The 23,886-nt window shown below is 43.0% G+C and overlaps 1 protein-coding gene across 7 annotated transcripts in view; it reads left to right on the top strand.

Moving 5' to 3' along the window:
- Positions 1-20,932, top strand: part of LOC121281808 (troponin T, cardiac muscle-like) — a 60,729-nt gene extending 39,797 nt beyond the window's left edge. For all 7 annotated transcript variants that reach the window (XM_041194814.1, XM_041194813.1, XM_041194817.1 and 4 more), the window contains 6 exons: positions 2,126-2,203; positions 2,898-3,011; positions 16,311-16,423; positions 16,789-16,879; positions 18,025-18,065; positions 20,049-20,932. In XM_041194814.1, the coding sequence (XP_041050748.1) occupies positions 2,126-2,203; positions 2,898-3,011; positions 16,311-16,423; positions 16,789-16,879; positions 18,025-18,065; positions 20,049-20,097 (486 nt within the window). In that variant the 3' untranslated portion in view covers positions 20,098-20,932. The remainder of the gene's footprint in view (positions 1-2,125; positions 2,204-2,897; positions 3,012-16,310; positions 16,424-16,788; positions 16,880-18,024; positions 18,066-20,048) is intronic.
- Positions 20,933-23,886: the final 2,954 nt, after the last annotated feature.

The following is a 23,886-nucleotide window of genomic DNA, read 5'->3' as shown; positions in this document are numbered from 1 at the left end:
CTGAGGGAAGTGAGAGTGGGAATTGCAGAGGCCCTGGCCATAATTGTTCAGTCTTCCTTAGACTCAGGGGTGCTCCAAGAAGAATGGAGAATTGTAAATGTTACACACTTATTCAAAAAAGGGTGTAAAGAAAATTCCAGCAACTACGGGCCAGTCAGTTTAACCTCAGTGGTAGGGAAGCTTTGAGAAAAACACAATTAATAGTTAAAGCAAAATACTGCGGTGCTGGAAATCTGAGACAAAAACAAAAATAGCTGGAAAAACTCAGCAGGTCTGACAGCATCTGCAGAGAGGAATACAGTTAGCATTTGCAAGCATGACCCAGACCTCCCTGTCACTTGCCATTTCAACACACCACCCTGCTCTCATGCCAACATGTCCATCCTTGGCCTGCCGCAATGTTCCAGTAAAGCTCAACGCAAACTGGAGGAACAGCACCTCATCTTCCGCCTAGGCACCTTATAGCCTTCCGGACTTAATATTGAGTTCAACAACTTCAGATCATGAACTCTCTCCTCCATCCCCACACCCTTTTGATCCCCTCTTTTCCAATAATTTATCATTTTTAATTTTTTATATTTTTTTTTCTTTTCCCACCTATTTCAATTATTTTTAAATGTATTTCCATCGATTGTTTTATCTTCACCTTTTAGCCTATTACAATCCCTTCTCCCCCACCCCACCCCCACTAAGGCTATCTGTCACTTGCTAGTCCTGCTTTCTACCCTTAATGTCATCATTAGCACATTCCTCAGCTAATATCACTACCATCAACACCCCTTTGTCCTTTTGTCTATGACATCTTTGACAATCTCTTCTTTGCCTCCACTTATCACTGGCCCTCAATCCAGCTCTACCTGTCCCACTCCCCTCAACCAGTTTATATTTCACCTCATTTCTATATTTCTTAGTTCTGATACGGACTCGAAACATTATCTGTATTCCTCTCCGCAAAATTAATAGTTACTTGGGCTACTTAAGTAAAGCCAGCATGGATTTGTTCATGGCAAATCATGCTTAACTAATTTGCTTAAGTTTTTTGATGAGGTGACAGAGAGGGTTGATCTGGTGTACATGGACTTCCAATAGACATTTGTTAAAGTGCCGTAAAGCAGAACTGTGAGCAGAGTTAGAGCTCATGAAATAAAAAGCACAGCAGCAACATGGACAAGAAATTAGCTGCGTGACTGGAAACAGAATTGTGGTTTCTCGGACTGGAAGAAGGTTTATACTGGACTTCCCCAGGGATTGATGTTAAGATCTCTGCCCTTCTTAACATATATTAACATACAGGTCACATTTCAAAATTTGAGGATGATATAAAACTCAGAAGTATTATGAACCATGAAGATAGTGTAGAACTTCAAAAGGATATAGACAGGTTGGTGGAATGGATAGACAAGCGGCAGATGAAGTTTAATGCAGAGAAGTCTGAAATGATTCATTTTGGTAGGAAGAACACAGAAAGACAAATAAAGTAAAAAGTGTAATTTTGAAGGTGAAGCAGAGAAACTTGAATGTTTATATGCATAAGTCATTGAAGATAATAGGACGGGATGAGAGTGTGGTTAACAAAGCATATGGCATCCTGGCTTTTATCAATAGAGGCATAGAGTACAAAAGCAAGGAAGTTATGTTAAACCCGTACAAAACACTGGCTTGGCCTCAACTGGAGTACTAGGTCCACTTCTGGGCACTACACTTTAGGAAGGATGTGAATACATTAGAAGGGCGCAGAGAAGATTTACAAGAATGGTTCCAGGGATGAGAAGTTTCAGTTACATAAAAAAGTTTGGAGAAGTTGGAACTGTTCTTGGAGAATATAAGGTTGAAAGGAGATTTGATAGAGGTATTCAAAATCACGAGGGATCTGGACAGAGTAGATGGGGAGATTCCCATTGGTGGAAGGATCAAGAACCAGAGGGCACAACTTTCAAAAGGGAATTGGATCATTATCTGAAAAGGAAAGAAATTACAAGGCTACAGTAAAAGGCAGGGGAGTGGCACCAGGTAAGTTGCTCCTCAGAGGAGCAGCACAGAAAAGACAGGCCAATTAGCATCCGCCTTTGCTAACCATTCTATGATTCCATATGCTAACTTTAAATTCAATATTTTTTCATGGCAGGAAAGTCGTAGAGCAGAAAGAGCAGAGCAGCATAGGATTCGAGCTGAGAAAGAGAAGGAACGTCAATCAAAGATTGCTGTAAGTAATGATCTTTAGAAACATCTTCATTATACATTTAAAAAACTGCAGAAGGAACTGATTTTAGTCCATCTATATTGTGATATCCCATTTTCCATTGGGGTCCTGGGGTGGAGGGTGTTGCACGCAGCAGTCCCATACAACCATTGGTTGTGTCAGTGCATGGCCTCCCAAGATACCTGCGTCTTTTGTGGCCTTGTGGAGTCCATGGGACCTTATGTATATAGGGTGTTGTAGGCTGCACTCCCTTTTCAGTTTCCTGAAAAATCTTTCATTGATTATTTGTTTGCACTTCAGCTCCCAACTTATAGGCACCTGGTGTGGAGGGGTGCTGGGAGGGAGGAGGACTTCCTTGTGAACCTGCTCTCAGGCCTAGCCAAGTTGGCCATCAACAGGTCCAGGCAGTGGGTGATCGAGGGGGCTGGTGCCCCTCTTCCGCGGCCAGGCGTCCCTGGAGAGGGAGCACATGGTGTCTGCCAGCACTGTCGAGGCCTTCCATGCTTGGTGGGCACTATGGGGACTGGAGTGTTTTATTAACCCTGTTAATCACATTTTAGTTTAATGTTTGTAAGATTCCTTTAAATTTTGTCTTTGGTTTTGCAATCTCCCTAATTTAAGGGGCTGTGTTTACTTTGTACCTCACTTTGTTAATTTTGTTTAATTGGTTGGACTCAAAAGAGTTATATTGTGATAGGAGGAGAGAGCCAGAAAAGAAGAGGAAGAATCAAGAAAGAGAGCAGAGGAAGATGCAAAAAAGAAAAAGACTATGTCAAATATGTCCTTACACTTTGGAGGCTACATGCAGAAGGTAACCATTTATTTTACATCATTACTTAAACTGCTTGTTCAAAAATTTCTTGATTGGCCTCAATAAGTCTTGTTATCACTGTTTCCATTGAAACAAATTCAGATGAAAGCATTAATATTTTAAATGATCATCTACACATACCAGTGCATAATTTATCTTTATATAATTCTTACATTAGCATGGAATATTTATTTAGTTAGTTATCAAAATTCTATTAAAAAAATATATTTGTGCTACAGAGCTGGTTCATTTTAAACTGTGTCTGTATGAGCAGCTAGGGCTACATTAAAACACAGAACCAAGAAGGTAATAACCTTTGAAATACTACCTGAGCCACGAGCAAATTAGATAGGGTAAATAAGATCAGCAAGTTGAATGCATGCTCAAAGGTTGGTGTGGGAGAAATGTGTTTTGATTTATAGGGCACTGGTATCAGTACTGGGGAAAGAGGGAGCTGTACCATTGGGACGGCCTTCACCTGAACTGGCAAATCATTTAACTAGGGCTGTAGAGATGCATTAAACTAAATAGTGGGAGTAGGGTTCACATGAAGGGAGACTTGGAAAGCTGAAGACAAATAACAAGGCAATAGTTCAGGATAGCGATACAGGTAATGATAACCAGAGTGTGACAGGAAGGGACAGTGTTATGACCGTGCAGTTGGTACAGCTGAGTTTTTAAAAAATCCCAGAGGGAAGCTTTAAACAACTGTCATAACCTATAATTTTATGTTAATTTTATAACCTATAAAAGTTATGTTTGAGATGCAACTCTAAATTCAGGAATCATACCACCAGTTCTCGAGAGATTTTATATTAAGCTAAATGAAACATTTTATTAATTTATACAAGTTAAATATATACATGGCAACAAATTACTATGATTATAACTTTTAACAAATTTCTGAACTAATCTCCATTAAGGTAACAGCAACTCTTAATAAGACATCTGGCAAAGCATTTTCACCTTACAAATTCAAAATGGGATTCCTTTCACTTTGGTTCCTTGTAGGCACAGTGGTAGGCTTACAGGCTTTGATCTTACATTGCTTCTGCTCTGCACACACAAAGCTGCTGAAGTTATACCTAGCACCACTCACTGAACATAAATTTACATTGTATCACCAGCTCCTTCTAACAATAAAACCCCTGTCATAGTGCCAATTTTATTAGTAATATAAACATATTGCTTGGTATTTGCTAGATAGGTGTCAGTTTTCACCCCACTTCTTGAATGCTCTATTCAAAAAATGCAAATACACTCTATCTCTCCCACATATCAAAACTAGTACACATCAAAGCACCCAGACTAGCTGGCTTTAATCCAATTAAGACACACCCACAGACTAAACTTCTATTTTAAAAGAAAATATTTTCCAATAATATTATATACATTAATAGCTTTATGGCAACAGAGCATACAACCATAAGAGTACACCAGCAAGCAAGGTTAGATAAGAGTACACCAGCAAGCAAGGTTAGAGTGGGGAAAATGGTAAAATGTAGAATTGAAGGCTCTCTATCTGAATGCATCAGCATTCACAACAAGATGAATGATAGCACAAATAAAAATAAATTAGTATAATATGATAGCCATTTTAGAGATGTGATGCAAGATGACCAAAGCTGGGAACCAAATATTGAAACTTATTTAACATTTTGGAAGGACAGGAAGAAAAGGAAATGGATGAGATAGCTCTGATAATAAAAGATGTGATTAGTGTAGTAGTGAGAAACAACTTTGGCTTCGGAGATCAAGATGTATAATCAGTTTAGATGGAGATTAAAAAAAAAAGTAATGAAAGAAGTCCTGGGCGGGAGTAGTTTATAAGTTCCCTAGTAGTAGGTACACAGTAGGACAGTATATAAATCAAGTGATGATAGGGATTTGTAAGAAAGGGACTCTAGTAATTGTGGGAAATTTTAATCTTCATATAGATTGGATGAATGAAATTAGCAAAGTTCACATTCAGGACTGTTTCTTAGAACAATACATTCTGGAACAAACCAGGGATAAGCTATTTTAGATCTGCTGATGTCTAATGAGACAGGATTAATTAATACCCTCGTCGTAAAGGATCCTCTCATCAAGAGCGATTGTGCCATGATATTCTGAAACTAAAAGTGAAATTCTGAGTATTTTGAACTGAAACTAGTGTCTTAAACTTAAATAAATGCAATTACAAGAGTATGAAGTCAAAGCTGGCAACATTTGACTGGGAAAATATGTTGTTAAAAGGTAAGATGGTAGAGAAGCAGTGACAGACATTTAAGGAGACGTTTCATAATACTCAACAAAGATATATGATATTGATAAGGAAAGACTCCAAAGGAAGGATGCACCATCCGTTACTAAGGAAACAAAGAATGGTATCAAATTTAAAGAAAAATTGTACAATGCTACAAAGAGCAGTGGTAGGCCAGAAGATTGGGAAAATTTTTAGAAACAAGCAAAGGATGACTCAAGAAATAATAAAGAGGGAGAAATTAAAATATGTGAGTAAACTAGCACGAAATATAAAAACATACAGTATTAGCTTCTACAGGTATATGAAAAGGAAAAGAGCAACTGAAGTAAGTTTTGTCCCTTAAAGGATGTGATTGGGGAATTAATAATGGGAAGCAATAAAATGGCAGAGATTTTGAACAGATATTTTGGGCAGAATTTTCTGGCTGACTTGCGGTGGGGTGGCGGGGGGGGGGGGGGGGGGGGGGGGGTGTGGTGGGGGGTGGGGGGGGGGGGGGGGTGGGTGGAGCCCGCACATCAGCGCTTAAAATGTCGTGCGAGCGCCCCAACGTCAGCCCAACGTCAGCGCTCGGCATCGCAATATTTCGGTCGGCAGGCAAGCACCAGCAGCGGGATGCTCGCCCGCCATTAATGAAAGGCCTCGTTAAGGCCCTTAACTTGCCAATTGTCCAGGATTTTGAGGGGCCCATGTGAAATTCAGGTTGGCGCATGGGCCCAATGGGCAGGTGGGTAGGAGATTTTTTAATAAAACTCATGCACTGGCAGTTTACGTGGGCTCAGAGGGGTTGTTCATGTTTTCCATGAAGTTTTAATTGCAGGAAGTGTTTTAAAGTTGCCTGTTTGATTGTTAGCAGTTCACATCTATTTCCACGAGCTTTTTGTGTAATTTGAAACCAGTCTGGCAGACAGTAATCCTTATCGGGCCTGCAGCTTTCCGGAGGCCTCCATTTAGCCTGTGGGTATGGGTTCTGACATCTCCACTGGAGGCAGCTCCTCTGAGGAGGGAGGGAGGGATAGAATAAGGAGGAGGCTGGGACTGGACAATCAGCCTCCAGGGAAGCCACCTTTGGGAGGCCAGGCGCAGGCACAAAGGGCACAGGGCCAAGGGTTGTCCAAGGTGGAAGGGGCCACAGATGACGCCATTATCCTGTCAGGGTCTGCAGTTAGTGAAGTAGCTACCTCATTATGACTAATGTGCAGTGCCAATGGAGGCTCCGTCTTTTAAGGGAAACAGTCAACTATATCTGTCAGATGATTGGCCCTGAGATACCTCCTAACTGTGTGGGTGAACACCCCATGCCAGTGGCTCTGAAGCTCACAGTTGCCCTCCACTTCTATGCCTCTGGCTCCTTCCAGGGCTCGGTGGGTAATCTTTGTGGTGTCTCCCAATCAGCTGTCCATACTTGTGTCAAGCAGGTTACAGATGCTCTGTTCAGATGGGTATTGACCTTCATCGACTTCCGCTGAGAGCAGGCTAGTCAGACACAGCGAGCCAGAGGCTTCTCGGCCAGTGCTGGCTTCCTCCGCATCCACGGTGCTATAGACTGCACACATGTGGCCATCAAGGCGCCAGCAGTTGAGCCCGGGGCCTTCGTCAACAGGAAGGGCTACCATTCCATGAATGTGCAGATAGTGTGTGATCACAGGATGCAGGTTCTGCAAGTTTATGCAAGGTACCCAGGCAGCTCCCACGACACCTACATCCTCAGACACTCCCAAGTGCTGGGGCTCTTCAGTGCTCCGGCTCAGCTGGATGGTTGGCTGCTGGGTGACAAGGGCTGTCCCTTCCAAAGGTGGCTCATGAAGCCTCTCCGCCATCCAAGAACTGAAGCTGAGCAGCGGTACAATAGGAGCCATGGCACCACAAGGGCTGTGGTGGAGAGAGCCATCGGTCTTCACAAGATGCGCTTCCGTTGCCTGGACTGCTCAGGGGGTACACTCCAGTACCCCCAGGTCTTATCTCTCTGATAATGGTAATATGCTGCGCTCTGCACAATCTTGCGCTGGAAAGGGGTGATGCAGTTGACGATGAAGACCTTGACGCCCTGGATGAGGCTGCACATGATGAATCCAGCAGTGGCTCAGAGGATGGGGAAGCACAGGGTGATGATGAGGGGCAGCACACCGACCCACTATTACACCAAGGAGGCAGGGACACCTCGGGACAATTTAATCCAACAAACCTTCAGCTAGCTCCACACACATGGATCAGCAGGAGCAGCAATGCCTGGCACTTCCACACATGGCACTTAGGTTTGGTTATCTCCTCCTATCACTGCTTGCTTGTCCCAAAAACCACCCGCACCCCCCTCCCCAAACCAGCTTATATTTCACCCCTTTCCCATTTCTACTTAGTTCTGTTGAAGGGTCATAAGGACTCGAAACGTCAACTTTGCTCTTCTCCGCCGATGCTACCAGACCTGCTGAGTTTTTCCAGGTATTTCTATTTTTGTTTTGGATTTCCAGCATCCGCAGTTTTTTGTTTTTACATCCTTCAACTTATCAGGTGCAGCTAAAGGCTTAGTACAGAAACATCAATGTCCACTCAAACACTCATGATATGTCTGTGAAATATACAAATGCAGCACAAAGAAAACACCCTCAGCCATAGTCAGAAAAATGGATTTTATTATGTCCAACATATAACAGAAACGTTTCTTGCAAACATAAGTATATTTTTCCCTATTCTAAGGCCAACACAAAACCACCAGTGACATACCTGCTGAGTGCCTAAGGTGCCTTATGTTTTTGTTTGCAGGTGCTATGTCTAGGTGCCGCCCCATTGCTCGGAGTGGCTTGTGAGACAGCCTGCTGACTCTATGGCCCTGTTGGCCTCGATGACCTTGGGGGGCATCCTCTGGCCTGTGGAGCCTGTGATGGCCCCGTCTGGGATGGAGTTGCCAGTTCCAGAACTGGCACGTCCCCAGTTGTCGCAGCCTCAACGGAAGCGACATTGACTGGCAGAGGGGCGGAGGAGCTGCTGCCCTCATCTGGAGCGCCCTGAGAGGAGCTCGCAGCGACGACCTCCCTGCTCACTGCAGATGCATGGGCACCGAGCGCCGATGCTTCGTGCCCACAACATCTCCCACATTGGGAATGACCACCTGTGGCCATTAGCGCTGTGAGGGCTTGCAGGTCAGAGCGTAAACCCATCAGAAGATTCTCCATCCGATCGAACCCCCTCTCCATGACAGTTGCCAATCTCTCAGTGGAGGAAGTGTGAAGCTCTGCCCTGAGGTTCATGCCTTTATGTGCACTCTACCTGGACTCCTCCAGCACAGAGACCAACTGAAACATACCCTCATGCAACCCTGCCAGATGCAAATGCAATTCCTGCCGCTTTTCCTGCATCTGGTGCATCGGTGACAACTCCAGAGGCACGTCATCAGTGCTGGACTCAGCATGTGCCAGGTCCCCTGCAGCCCTCTGGTTGCTGGCACCATCGGCACTCTCTGTCCCTACCATCTATTCCAGCTATTGTGAAGTGCCCCCTCCACTGTGACCCAGGACAGTAGCCAACGGTAAATTCCCCACCGAGGTGTTTGTGTCTGCGCTGGTGCCTGGCTGGCTGAAATGATGTGCCACAAGCTGCACGTCTTGGGCCTTAGGTGTGGAGGGGGTGCTGTGGTGTCTTTGGGCATGGCCGTGAGGTGGTGATGCTGAAATTACCAACAAGGATAGTGCATCAGTTAGCGTTCAGTCAGTTAAACCTTTCATCCCTTTCCCCCCCAGCCTCATAAGTTGCTCACACTTCAAGACCCAAAGGAGACGAATATTGGTGGGGTGGAAAAGAGTCAAGAGGAGGCCCAAACATTAGACGCGCATACAGACAGGCTGGTCAGATGGCCTCAGGAATGCCACATGGCATGTAATGTACCATAGGAGTGGGGAGAGTGCAGAGGTTCCTGACCTGGATGCATGCTGGCCTGGAGAGTTGCGGGGCTGAGGAAACATCGCAAACACTTGCGACATTTGCCGTGGATCACAGGAGATTGACAGGTCACATTATTGACCTCCATACCTTTAGGAGGAGCATAGACCAGGTGGGCAGAAGGCAACTTTTCCCCTTCACACAGGGATGAGTAACGTGGTGGCATTTATCTAAGTTGAGTGCTATGAGGTTGGCAGGTGAGGTGCTGAGGACCTTCTGGACAGAGTAATGTGGGGCGCACTGGCTGAAAGGGTGCTGGATGTTCCAGCCCCCCCTAAGATGCAATAAGTCTTTGGCTGTGCAGCAGTGATGCCATGGCATGTTAGACCATGAGGATAGTGGTCACAAATGGGATAAGGTGACTTTGGAAGGTAGTGGAGACGTGATTTCTCAAGGGGACGAGGGACATTTGTGTATGACCCACACGTCTGAGTGTCTCAGTCTGTGAATAAGCAGTGTTGCAGCATTAACAATTGCAGCAACCATCAGTGGATGGTGGGCAGATAGAGTGAATGGGACTGTGGGCCTGAAATACCTGGCTGCTGGACCCCAGCCTCGCCGGCACCTGCTGCCCTGGCCACCTGCCTCCTCCCCAGCTCCATGGCCTGCTCCTCAAAGGTTGTGAGGTGCTGGAGCAGGGCATGCCTACCTCCAATCCTCTGGCGCTCCTGCTGATTGTGTACAGTTTTTGCCTGCAGAACAGAGAAGAGCATTTATTGGGGCTGATCACTCCTGTACTCTGCACGTGCACGCCGCACCCCAACCACAGTGGCCCATCTGAGGTCTCCAGCGGCTCCTGTCCACACTACGGGTGATCAGTCCCCAGAAGATAGTATGGCTGCTCCCAACCCCCTCCCCCAACCTTGGACACATTCAGCGTCCATCACTTTGAATAGCGCATGAGTCTTAGCGCCCATGGTAAGGAGGCGCAACTAGGTGCAGCGCCGATGCCAGCAGATGGCACTTGCCTACCACACCTTGAGGCTTCCCTCTCCACCATCAAGATGACATGTGTTGGAGTTCTGAGTATGTGTCTAGCTGCCTCCCCTGCAGGTTGCCCCCAGACTACTCAAATGCAACAAACACCAACATATGCTGCGGGGAGAACCTATCTTCTCCTCAACCACTAAGACTGATGTAAGCGTGGTCACTATCTGTTTGCCCACCCAGTGTGCGCTCAAATGCCCAATTCAGTAACGACAGCAAGACGTGGGCGGGTGGGGGGGGGGTTGGCTCAAAGGCTAAGGCTACCTTCTGGGTCAAATGGCCAAGGCTGACATGGCACTCACCTGTCCCGAGTGCAGCAAATCACTGAATCTCTTGCGGCACAGGATGCCTGTGTGCCACACATCATCAGGGGCGCTAACAGCGTCACCAACCTCCTCCCATGCCTGGCAGGTGACACGGGGGCCCTCCTCCTCCCCCCATCTGGATACAATACATCCCGACGGTTGGACACCTCTTGGAGGAGGACAGCAAGGCATGCATTGGAGAATCTAGGGGCACCGTAGCCCCCCACTGGCCTCTCCTGCAGCCCGCCCACCTCCTCCTGCTCATGCTTATGCTCCTGTGGAAGCACAGCTGCCTCCCTCTCTCCCCAAGTGGCCATGGAGCACTGGCTCAAGCAGGCTGCCTGGCCACTCTTTATACAGGCTGCCAGCTCCCCATTGGAACCGGGGGTCTGAGGCCGCCCGCCCCGTGACTATTTTCCCATTCCCCACGGGAGTCACTAACCCGGAACTAGCGGCACGGCCCGTTTCAGCAGCGGCAATTGGCTACCTGCCCGCTGCCGAGTCAGTTGGGCCCGCCCGCCGGTCAAAAGCAAAATTCTGGCTTTTGTATCTGTCTTCTCAGTAGAAGACACAAAAACCATCTCAATAATAGAAAATCAGGAGTCAGAAGGGAGGGAACTTAAAAGAATCACTTTCATTAGAGAACAATTACTAGAAAAACTAATGGGACTAAAGACTGGCAAGTACCCTGGGCCTGATGGCATGCATCCTGGGGTCATAAAATAAGTGGCTACAGAGATAGTTGGTTGTAATCTTGCAAAATGCCCTAGATTCTGGAAAGGCCCCAGCAGATTGGAACTCTGCAAATGTAACATTTCTATTCAAGAAAGGTGCGAGGCAGAAAGAGGAAAACAATAGACCAGGCAGTTTAACATCTGTAATTGGGAAAATGCTGGTATTCCTTTTGAAGGAGGGAGCAGCATGACATTTTAAAAGTCAGAAAGTCATCATTTAATCAGGCAAATCAACATGGTTTTATGAAAGGGAAATTGTGTTTGACAAATTTCTTAAAATTCTTTAAGTATGTCAGACAGGGTGGGTAAAGGAAAACCAGTAGATGTAGTGTATCTCGATTTCCAAAAGGTATTTGATAAGGTGCCACTGAAAGATTACCATGCATGAAAAGAGATCATGGTGTTGGGGGAAATAAATTAGCATAAATAGAGAATTAGCCAACAGGAAACAGAGTCGAGATATATAGGTTATTTTCAGGTTGACACACTGTAACTAGTGGAGTACCACAAGGATCATGCTGGGGCCTCAACTATTTACAATCTATATTAATGACTTGGATAAAAGGACTCAGTGTATTGGAGCCAATTTGCTGATGATATGAAGATGGATAGGAAGGCAGGCTGTGAGGAGGACACATCTACAAAGTGATACAGATAAGTTAAGTGTGTGGGCAAAAATTTGGAAGGTGGAGATGAATGTGGGAAAATGTGAGGTTGTTAACTTTGGCAGGAAGAATATAAAAGCAGAATATTATTTAAATTGAGAGAGACTGCAGAATGCTATGGTACAGAGGGATCTGGGTGTCCTGGTACATGAATGACAAAAAGTTAGCATGCAGATACAAGTATTTAGGAAGGCAAATGGAATGTTGGCCTTTATTGCAAGGGGACTGGAGCATTAAAGTAGACAAGAGTTGTTACAACTGTACGGGATATTGGTGAGAATGTATCTCGTGTACTCTGTACAGTTTGGTTACTTAAGAAGGGATATACTTGCTTTGGAAGCAGTGCAGAGAAGATACACTAGGTTGATGCCTAAAATGAGGGCATTGCCTTTTGAGGGAAGGTTTGACAGGCTGGGCCTGCAATTATTGGAATTTAGAAGAATGAGATGTGATCTTATTGAAACATATGATTCTGAGGGGGCTTGACAGGGTACATTAGATGCTAAGAGGATGTTTCCCCTTGTGTGGGAATCAAGAACTTTAAAAATAAGTGGTCTCCTATTTAAGATGGAGATAAAATGGAATTCTTTCTCTCAGAGACTCATTAACCTATGCAATTTAAATACATTAAAGGCTGAGTTAGACAGATTTTTGATTTACAAAGTTGAGGGTTATAGCAGGGTGGGGGTGGGGATGGGTGGTGCGGCAGGCAGTAAAGTGAGCTAATCAGATCTGCAATTATTGAATGGTGGATAGTGCAGCAGCTACTGAGCAGGTACCAAGCAGGTACCAAGGGCCAAATGTCCTACTCCCATTTCTTATGATCCTATGAAGCTACTAGTTCACATTTTCAAAACACAGAGGCATTGAGCAGTAGACTTTGCTACTGCTTCATTTCAGAGGCCAGGTTGGTCCCTAATGGACAGAATTTGACCTCTGGCACAATGATAGAGGTTTTCAGTTTACCTGCATTTTGAGCAGAAACAGGGCAGGGCGATATTACTCCTCGCACAAGAGTACCAGCGAGAGAGCCAAACCATTTCCATGACTGGCTTTCATTACCGTACTTTGTGAGCTGCCAACATTCAATGAGCACTGATAGGCAGATCAGTGGGATGGGGGAGGGTCAGCAGTATGAATCCAGCATATCCCTCATGGATCCCAGACAGATGTAAAGGATGCAGGTGGCACACCCTGAGAGGAGGTGGCAACTCAGACCTCAGATCTAACCTCCCATTAATGCCTCATTTAGGCATTTCTAGCAGGGAACCTTAAAGATGCTATAAGAAAAGGTAATATTTGATCCTTGCCTTAGGGTTTTAAAAATAATAGTCTGAGAAGGGAAGTCAGCCATTTGAGCAAGCAAAACACATTGAGGATTTGTGCAAAGACCATAGGCAGAATTTTTTGCCTACTGAGCCTGACCCAATCTCTGACGGGCAGGGAGCTGATCCCCGCTGGAGAATTGGGCCCCGCCACCATTTTAGGTGGGTGGGCCAATTAAGTACCTTATTTCCGCCAGGAAGTGCCATGCGCTTCCAGTGCGAGCGGCGGAGGGGGGGATTCCCCAAAAGCGAGACTGCGCTCTTTCGCATGCGCACGAAAGAGCACACATCTCCCTGAGGCTAAGTGCTGCCTCAGGGAGATCGCTGACAGTTTTAAAAACATTAAAAATAAAAAAAAAATCCTTAACATGACCCCCTCATGTGACAATGTCATGTTCATAAATTACGCTAAAACTTTATTAAACTTTTTAATTCCCTACATGAAACCTCATCCCACCACTAGATGAGGTTTCATGTTTTCTCTCTTTGCCGCCAGGGATCCTGGCCTGCCTGCCAATTTTAAGATTGGACGCGCAGGTCCTTTAATTGTTTCAATGATCCTGTCAATGAACTCAATTGGCCATTGACAGGTCGGCGGGTACGCAGCTGATTTTGCGCCCCTGCCTTCCTGAAAATTTAAGTAGGGCGGGATGACGTCAGGGGTTCCACCCGACATCATCCCACGTCATTTTAAGGGTCGGTGAGCGGGCCCCGTCCCCTGCTCGCCGACAGCAAAATTCTGCCCCATGTATTTAAAGTTATCAATGAGAACCAATTTGGACCATAAGCAGGCATGATTATTACCAGCAAATTTTATTGGGCACTTATTTGTGTAGTATTCCTAACATTGGGAACAGGGATGTTGGAAACTAGCTCACATAATGATGTGAAGAATACAACCCCTTCAGGAACCCAGTTCTCAGGATTTACTTAGTTAATCTGTCAAACACCATCTAATGTGTATGCTAAATGCAGCTTCCTAGACTTTTTGCATATTGCTGCAGAAGACCAATCTGAAATAAAGCATGTGCTTGCTTATACTATAAAGATAAGCCAATGTTGGATGTAAGATGAGATGTATTAGGTAAGGTATAACTAGTTACACATAGGGATTTTAACTTGTGTAAGTTTCAGTACACTCTTGATAAGAGTATAATTTGAAGGGCATATTCGCCCATTCATCAAACACTTTTATCTGATTAGACTAGGGTTAGTACTTTATAGATTCAGTCTTTAGCAATTGACCTACGATATTGAATTACTAAATATGAACCCTTTAAATAGGATTTAATTTACATATTTTTAATCTAACGCCACGATTCTCAGTGTTGATTAAGGGTTTCATGGACATAATTGTTGAGGCTAATTTTGCATAATTTCTAGTTATATTGTCGGCAATTGAGTAATGCAATAGGAGTAATTATATATATATATATATATATATATATCAAGAGAGTTTACTATCACCAAATACAAATCCAATATCAGAGATTTGTCAATGGCTTCAGTTCATTAACAGTGTGGGAAATACCAGTGCTGGCAAACGGGAATGATTGGAATAAGATAACATTTTGCAATGGAATGTTATTGTTGAGTAGATTCTACTTGATTATTTATATGGTATGTGCTAGTGATTGACATTCAATTGTCTGTTTAAACATTTAACTACTGGTAGATTCTTCAGAACTATTACAAACGCGTAAGTATTATATAATAAATGCCTTCACTCCTAATCCTTTATCCTCCAAAACAACCATCTTATATTAGAATTATTTTTTAAAAAGTTTTTCTTGGAAACTACCTAGCCACTGACCCAAGAGCAATAATGGCAGAAGCAGCTGGTCCTAGAAAAATAAATCAGAACAAACTATCTTAAATATTATTTCAACACAAAAGATCAGTGTGAGTAACTACCACAACATAACTAGTTCTGTGACCTTTGTCATAATATACTTGTGTCTATCAGCATAATTGTTACCCGTCAGAGATTGTTTTATTTTTCTAGTTTCTCCAATTTTCTCCTCTCCTCTCCTGAAAGTATTGCTTCATAGATCCTTCTCTGCTGACGTCTACACATGATAGCACCTCTGATGGGCACCCTGAATGATTTCTCTGGGCAGGATTTTCCCCCCTGTTGGGGGGGAAGTTGAATTGCGGGTGTGCACAGGTGCGCTTCCAATCGCTGCCCCCCAATTGGGGGTGCGGTACCATTTTATGTGGGCAGGCCAATTAAAGCCCGGCCAGTGCGACGTCCGCACGGAAGCGCAAGTGCTCCCTGTGTAGGCGGGGTGGAATCCCTAAGCCCGAGAATGTGCTCTTTTGCGCATGCGCAGGAAAGAGCGCACTCATCTCCCTGAGGCTAAGTGCTGCTTCAGGGAGATCGGCTGTTCTGTCACAAATATTAAAAATAGAGAAAAAAAAATTCCTGATATGTCCCCTCATGTGACACTGTCACATGAGTTGGGACATGTCCATAATTTTTTTTTAAACCTACATGAAACCTCATACAGCCCGTGGATGAGGTTTCATGATTTTTCTAATTCCCACCAGGTCTCCTGGCCTGCCCACCAACCTTAAGGTTGGACGGGCAGGTCCATTTATTAGCTAAATGACTCTGTCAATGGCCTCAATTGGCTATTGACAGGTTGGCAGGGGCACAGCTGATTTTGCTGCGCCCCCGCCTACCGGAAAATTTAAATGGGGCGCGGTGATGTCGGGAGTTCCACCCGACGTCACCGTGCGTCATTTTACACGTCAGCCGCTCGCCGATGGGAAAATCCTGCCCTATGTTTCTACTCAATCTCTGGCCAATTTATAGGGTCCTGTCTCCTTAGATCAGTTAAATCAGCACAGATCAGGCATTAAATCTTTTACTTTCTTGATTTATATGATTCAACTCTACCTGGATACTTTTAGAACCAGACCATTGAGAAAGCATGTAAATCCCAATTTACAGCTTTCCATTTTTGGAATAAGGTTGCAAACGAACAAAATCTTTAAAAAAGGGAAAAGCTGAATCTCATTTCACTGGTCATATTCCAATTTGAGTAAAATACAGCAATGAATTATGGGGTGGTGTCAAGCTAATCACTTCATTTCCATCAGACTGACAGTCGCAGAGGTGGGAAGAAACAAACAGAGAGGGAAAAGAAAAAGAAGATCCTGGCAGATAGACGCAAATCTCTAGACATCGATGATCTGGATGAGGATGAACTAAAGTAAGGATAAAAGTGTTTTGTTGTTTATTTGTCTATCAATGTTTCAGGTCCATTTCCCTGAGATTGCTTCAATGCCATCCTTGATTGGGAGATAAAACAGTCCACACTTCAGTCTTCAACTACTTAACCTATTTTCCTAACGATTTCTCTGCAGGCCCACCAGAATTGCAATGGGCAAACAGTGGAAATCCTAAAATTTTAGGTCCATGACATTTGATTATCAGTTATAGCTATATATGTCTAACTTTGAATTCATCTGCTTTTCATGTCATTCGTAATTTAGAAATATTTTCATAAAGGACTTTGATAAAAATTTAGAGCACTATTTCAGGCATTCAACAACATTTACATTGCTGTGTGAACAGGGAGAAGGGCAAAGAGCTGTGGAAGTGGTTGTACCAATTGGAAGCAGAAAAATTTGACCTACAGGAGAAAATGAAACAACAGAAATATGAGGTGTGTAGAAATGTGAATATTTTTCCTAGTTAGAATCTTCACAGTTAATTTTAGCAGCTACATATAGTCATTATTACATTTCAATTTTTGATAAATTTGATATATATCAGGGTATTAGATTCAATGCAAGGGTGTGGAACACTTTCCACTTAGCAATCATGTATTATACATCCCCCACACAATAAAGCTTTCTGCTTTTTGTTTCAACCTGACTTAACTCAGCATTCTCTGCTACACCCCCCGAAAAAAAATCCCTATAAGAGATAAATTTATCTAAAATTTAATACTGCTTCCAAATGTGGTAGGGTCTTCTAATAAATACTCTCTTATATTCCTGGACGGACTATATGATTGCTCATTTGATTCACAGGCCTGAAACCTTTTCTAGCCTTGTAATAGCTGATGTGCTCAGTATCAATTTATTATATAAGTTTATTTTTCAAACTTGAAGAAGAAATACTGTGAATTTAGTGTTACCCTTGGGCCCCAATTGTTTGCTCTGATTTATGCCCATTTTAAGTTCAGGTATATTCTAATCGATTGGGAGGATACTTGGGCACAGCTTGACAATACCAAAATGAGTGCAACGTTGGGCTTCATTGGGCTTCATATTTAGCTTTAACTTCTGGATTGCACTCATAGAGGAAGCTAATATTCCCTTAATGTAATCAAGAGGACCTTTGTGGTCTATATGTCAGCCACTTTAAACACGCTAATTCTAATTTTTACTAAAACACCAATCAGGGTATCTAAAGCCGGAAGACTTGCAATTAACGGAAATTCTAAATGATAATTATTTCTGATGCAGAGTGGTAGCTAAGGACTAACTGAATATGATCATGAACTGTAGGAAGAACAATACAGTGGGTCAGATATAAATGATGGAGTTCCCCCTTAAATATACCCAGTGGAAATACCACCATGGAGGATAATAGCGATTTCATCTTCAAAATACTTTCTATGCTGTACTTACCACTTAGAACAATGCTAATTAGAGATGGTTGACCATAACACAGAAAGCTCCAAGAATTAGGACAGCTATATTTATTCAATGATACCCAGTCTATCTCAGCCATCCAGGGTTTCTCCCTTATTTGTGCTGTTAAACTATGTGTTTTTTTTTTCCTTTTCTTATTGTCTTACAGATTAATGTACTTCGAAATCGAGTTAGTGATCATCAAAAGGTGTAAGTATTTAACAATGTTATCCTGAAAATGAACTATCCCACTCAAATTATTAGATCAATCCTCATCAAAGTTACTGGGTCTGTAATGATTTTTTTTTTTGCTTTGCTTACACATGCTCCCAGCTGTTTCATACAATGCCAAATGACTTGAGTTTATGTAAGTCCATCAAAATAGTCTTCCAATTAGCGGTAATGGGTTGACATTTTTTTCCTGAATGCTTCATCTAATTATGTTGTGGTTATGTATTAATTTGTTCTATAAATGCTGATTCCTTACTTTATCCATGCTAGAATACTCTTCTCAGATGATTTCTTATTAGCTTTCCCCCATTTTCATCATTTTTGGTACTTTTCATTCTCTTACTTTTTTCTGCCATGAGCTTCTTACTGGATGATTAATTGATTTGAATACCTATAGATGAAAAACAAAAGTATATTTAAGGGGAAGCTAGATAAGTGTATGAAGAAGCATGGAATAGAAGGATAAACTGATACAATTAGATTAAATAGAGTGAAAGGAGGCTCTTGTGGAGCATAAACACCACCATAGACCAGTTGGCTGAATGGCCTGTTACTCTGCGGCAAATTCTATGGGCAGGATTTTGACCTTGGCGTGCAGAATCAGCAGGAGCAGTCGGGAAGCTGACCACCACCCTGATTGGCAGCGCACCGTGATTTTACGTGGGCGGGCCAATTAAGGCATGATAGTCGAGCAGCAGCCCCGAGCACTGCCTGTGCGGATGGGGAGAGGAGGGCGAGCAGGCCTATTGTGCAATTTGTGCATGCACGCGAAAGCGCGTTGAATAATCTCCCTGAGGCATGGACTGAAAAAATTAATAAACAGCAGAAAAAAAAATTAATGAAACATGTCCCTGATCATGTGACTCTGTCACATGAGCAGGGACATGTTTTTAATTAAAAATTAAAGTTTTTATTTCATCTGTATTTGATTTTGGAAACCTCATTCTGCCTGTGGATGTGGTTTCCAAAAAAATGCAAAGGCCTCTTGGCCTTTTTGCCTGCCCGACAACCATTAGGTTGAATGGGCAGTGAAAAATTCAGCACTGTTGTTAATTTAATAGGCCTTTTAATTGTCGGCAGGTACGCTGCCGGATCCAGTGCGCACCCGCCTACTGGTACTAGTACGCATTGGCGTCGGCACGCTCGGTCAACGTCTACGCGTTTTATTTCGCACTTGGTCATGCCGGGCACACGCCCACATGCCGAGCAAAAAATCCTGCCCTTGAAATTTTTAATGGAAAAAGGCTGCAAAAAGTAGTCATTATTTTCCCACTTTAGAGCAAAGGGACTCTGTGGCAAGCGGAAAGTTTCAGGCCATTGGGAATAAGCAAAGCATGGAAGTGCCTTGTACTGAGATATATAAAACAACAAAGGAAGATAGTAAATGCTGGAAAAAAGGAATATGAAAAGAAACCTTTGAGGGATATCAAGATTAATACAAAAAAAATTTATGATCATGATAGAAGAGGAAGAGTAGTCAAAGGTAATGTAGGACCTTTAAAAGTAGATGTGAATAATATTGCAAATTGTAGACTTACTGAATAATTCCTCAGTCAGTTGTCACAGGAGAGGAAGAGGATAATATGCCTGACATTTCAGGGAAATTAATAATGAATCAAAAACTGAGAACTCAGTGAACTTAGTGTGAGCAAGAAATCAGTATTAGAAACAGTAATGGCACTAAAGGCTGACAAATCTTCAGGAGCTGATGCTTTCTACCCCATGGTCTTAAGAGAGCTAGGTGAGAACATTGCAAATACTTAGGCTATACTCTTCAAAAGCTCACTCAATTCAGGGATTGTCCATTTAGATTGGAAAATTGCAAATGTAATTCCAAAATGTAAGGAATCTGAGAGAAAAAAAGCAGAAAATTATAAACCTGTTAGTTTCTCTGCAGCAAATTCTGTGTAATTTTAAGTGGAAAAAAAGCTGCAATAATTGGTCATTATTTTTCCTCCTTAGCTCAAAGGGACTCCGTGGCAAAGGGAAAGTTTCGGGCCGTTGGAAATAAGCAAAACATGGAAGCGCCTTGTACTGAGGCATTGGGCAGAGACAAGTTCCATCAATGTCTATCAAATGATCCTGTAATCTCAACATCAATGGTACTACTGTCCTCAATCAATTCCTATCACTCACAGCCCAATTCCTTGCCTGTAGAATCTTCGAAAGAGCACTTTGACGATTGTAGTTTTCATGTCATTCAATATTTTAATGTAATTAATGACAAAACCCTTGTTACTGTCACAGCAATATTTATTTTCTTGTAATTCAATCCGATCAAGGTTTTGCATAACAGCTGTATCTTGTAGTGAATGAAATCTGGCAGTACATTTAAGATCTTACAAAGGTAGAAAATGCACCACTGCAAACCATAGTTCTATAGCTTACCTGCCGATGCTATTTCAGGATTACTGCAGTGTACTAGGCTTTCATGTGGACAGATCTGATGATTGGAGGCATTTGAGTATTTCTAACTAATTTGTAAAGAATGTTTTGCAAAGAAAGCCTGACTATTCTAGTTGTTGAGCTAGTGCTTCTCCAGATAAAGGTAACAATTTGCTGCAATTGCACAGAACAGTGAACATTTAAGCTTTGTACATTACCTACATTCTAATTTACAATATTTTAGCACATGTACTGAGCCAAAATACCACATATTGCTGATGTAACCTGCGCAATATAAACTGCAAGAACTTTGAGCTCCACGGAAGTATTCATGAGCCATACTCATTAAAACCAACAAACAATGGTTAAAATAATTGATTGCCAGGAGTAAATGTCACTGTCAACCACACAATATGGTGAATCTCTGCACAAATGAAGCTTAATTAAAAGTGACAAAGACAGCTGGATTATGTGAATGCGTTTATTATTATGCCTGGCTATGGCTTATTCTAAAAGTAACACAGATTTTTTTTTAATGGCTGAAAGCTCATTCATTTTCTATGAAAATGAGTTGAAGCTAGTTTGTGATGCCACTTTGTATTGCTGTAGTGAGAGCACTGAAAACGTTTCTGGTCTCTGATGCTTCTAATGCCTTAACCCACCAACCATTCCTGCTCAGATAGTCACCACTTCCATGGAATTCCTCTCCTCTTCTCCTGCTGGCCCAAACCTCCAACTGCCATCAGCATCTGCTCTCACTCTCATGGTCTAAAGTTTCTCTGATTACTGCTTTTATTTTCAGCAGCTGTAGTTCACATCCTCTATTGGTCGAGTGATGCTCTTGCCTTCCAGCCCTCTCCATATTAGGAATATTAGGTAAGATAATGGGGGAGGTGAGAGGGAGAAAACAACTAAGGAAGTGTGGGAGGTTTCATGGAAAGGGGGAATAGGAGGATGACGGTGTTTTTCACTGCTGTGCGCAAGTGCAGCAGGGAATGTGATGAAAGCTGTTGAAGGAAGGCTGTATATGGGAGAGATGAAACAGGATTGCAAAGTGAAAGCAATACGAGTGGTGGCATAGCTATGAGAACAGATGAGACACAGAGAGAAGGACATCACTCTATTGAGATATAAACTGATAGATTAAGAGAGGTATTTTACAATCTGATTTACTGTCAAAAATTCCAGAAGACGTTTGTAAGAACATATAAGAATGAAATACACCATTATGCCCTTTTACCATTCAGGTACCATCTCAGGGCCCACTTTAGCCATTTATAATCTTTTCCCTGCTATAAATATAATTTTTTTCAAACGCTACAATATGGTGGGTTAAAATTCAACTTTTTTTAAAGTTAAAGTAATGTAGAGGAATGTATGTACCCTTCTGAAATTGGCAACCCCAACTGTAGCCATGATTGAAGTGATCTGGTTTAGCCTAATATTAATGAGCAGTAGGTTGACTGTCTCAATGACACATGTTCTTAGCAACCTTTTCGCTTGTAACCCTGTAACGCAATCACTGGAAACTGAAAAAACATAGCAAGGGTGATGGTAGATACAATGTTAATTTAATGCCCAACTCAATTCTGAACAAGAAACAGAGTCCACAACCAACAGTCACTTTACAATATAGATTTGCTGGTTGCGTAAATCTATTCTGATCAGAATCTCTTTGAAATTCACCGTAAACAAGCAAAGACTAAAACCACGGCTATTTATGGTAATAATCGTCAAAATTCTCCGAACATCTTCCTCTCAGGGCAGAATTTTGCCATCGGCGAGCAGGGGGCGGGGCCTGCTTGCCGACACGTAAAATGACACGGGATGACGTCAGCCTGAGCCCCCGAGGTCATCCCGCCCCATTTAAATTTTCAGGAAGGCGGGGGCGCAGCAAAATCAGCTGTGGGCCCGCCGACCTGTCAATGGCCAATTGAGGCCATTGACAAGATCATTAAAACAATTAAAGGACCTGCCCGTCCAACCTTAAGGCTGGCGGAAAGGCCAGGAGCCCCGGCGGCAATGAGGTGGGATGAGGTTTCATGCAGGGTTTTAAAAATTTCAATGAAGTTATCCTGTCGATTATGAACATGTCCCATCTCATATGACTTTGTGACTTTGTCACATGAGGGAGACATGTTAGGGAATTTTTTTTCTATTTTTAATATTTTTCAAAGTGGAATACCCTCTCCACCCATACAGGAAGCACATAGCGCTCCCCTCCAGAATTCACGCTGGGCAGGCCTTAATTGGCTCGCTCAGGTAAAATGGCGGTGGGGCCCGCTTTGCTGGCAGGGATCGACTCCCCGCCCACTGGAGATTGGATTGGGCCCACCCGCCCGACAAGCAGAAAATTCTGCCCTATTAGTTCCTGCTATTTGTACTTTGGTGAATAAGGGCTAAACATTGTGGCTCACATTCATAAACTGTTACCCTTCAAATACGATCTCCCTGCTAGGAGCGTGGGATTGCTGGATTTATTCATATTTACTTTGTTGCACCCTTTGGCTACAGTCTCTAAGCAACGGTTTTGCAAGGAATTGACACAGTCATAATGACCTGAAGAGAAACAGCAATTATGGCTGGGGCAAGCCCAATTTACATTATTTTGCTGCAGGGAAAAAACAAATGGAAACCTATGCATAACAAAGCTTTAACTAGCAATGGCTCAGCTGAACTGCATACATCAGCACAATTCAAAATTGTGGCCTCCTTTGTTCCAGTGGAATGCACTCAAATAATCTGTTTGGGTCAAGTAAATGACAGTTGTGCTTTTATAGTCATAGAGGTTTACAGCACAGAAAAAGGCCCTTTGGCCCATTGAGTCTGCACCGGTCAAACAAGTGCCTAATTAGTCTAATCCCATTTTCCAGCACTAGGCCCATAGCCTTGTATGCCATGGCATCGCAAGTGCACATCCAAATACTTCTTAAATGTTATGAGAGTTTCTGCCTCTACCACCCTTTCAGGCAGTGAGTTCCAGATTCCCACCACCCTCCAGGTGAAAAAATTCTTCCTCACATCCCCTCTAAACCTTCTGCCCCTTACCTTAAATCTATGCCCCCTGGTTATTGATCCCTTGACCAAGGGGAAAAGTTCCTCCCTGTCTACCCTATGCTCATTTTTGAAAGTTGTAAGAGTTTGGAAAAGGTGCAGTGCACTTACTGACCACCTGAGAGAGCTCAAGTAAGAACAGGGACAAACTTGCTTCTATATAAAAACAAAATGCTGGAAATACTCTTCAGGCCAGGCAGCATCTATGGAGAGAGGGACAGAGTTAAAGGCTTAGGTCAAGGACCTTTCATCAGAACTCACTTTTATATAGTGCCTACATGTATTTACGTGCATCCTAATTAACATTATGCTATCACGTCTATGTAACTTGAGTTTCCTCCATGTCCATTTGTGCGCGTAT

This window comes from Carcharodon carcharias, chromosome 9 (assembly GCF_017639515.1).
Source record: "Carcharodon carcharias isolate sCarCar2 chromosome 9, sCarCar2.pri, whole genome shotgun sequence".
NCBI classification, from domain to species: Eukaryota; Metazoa; Chordata; class Chondrichthyes; order Lamniformes; family Lamnidae; genus Carcharodon; species Carcharodon carcharias.
This window is presented reverse-complemented; position numbering and strand designations above follow the sequence as displayed.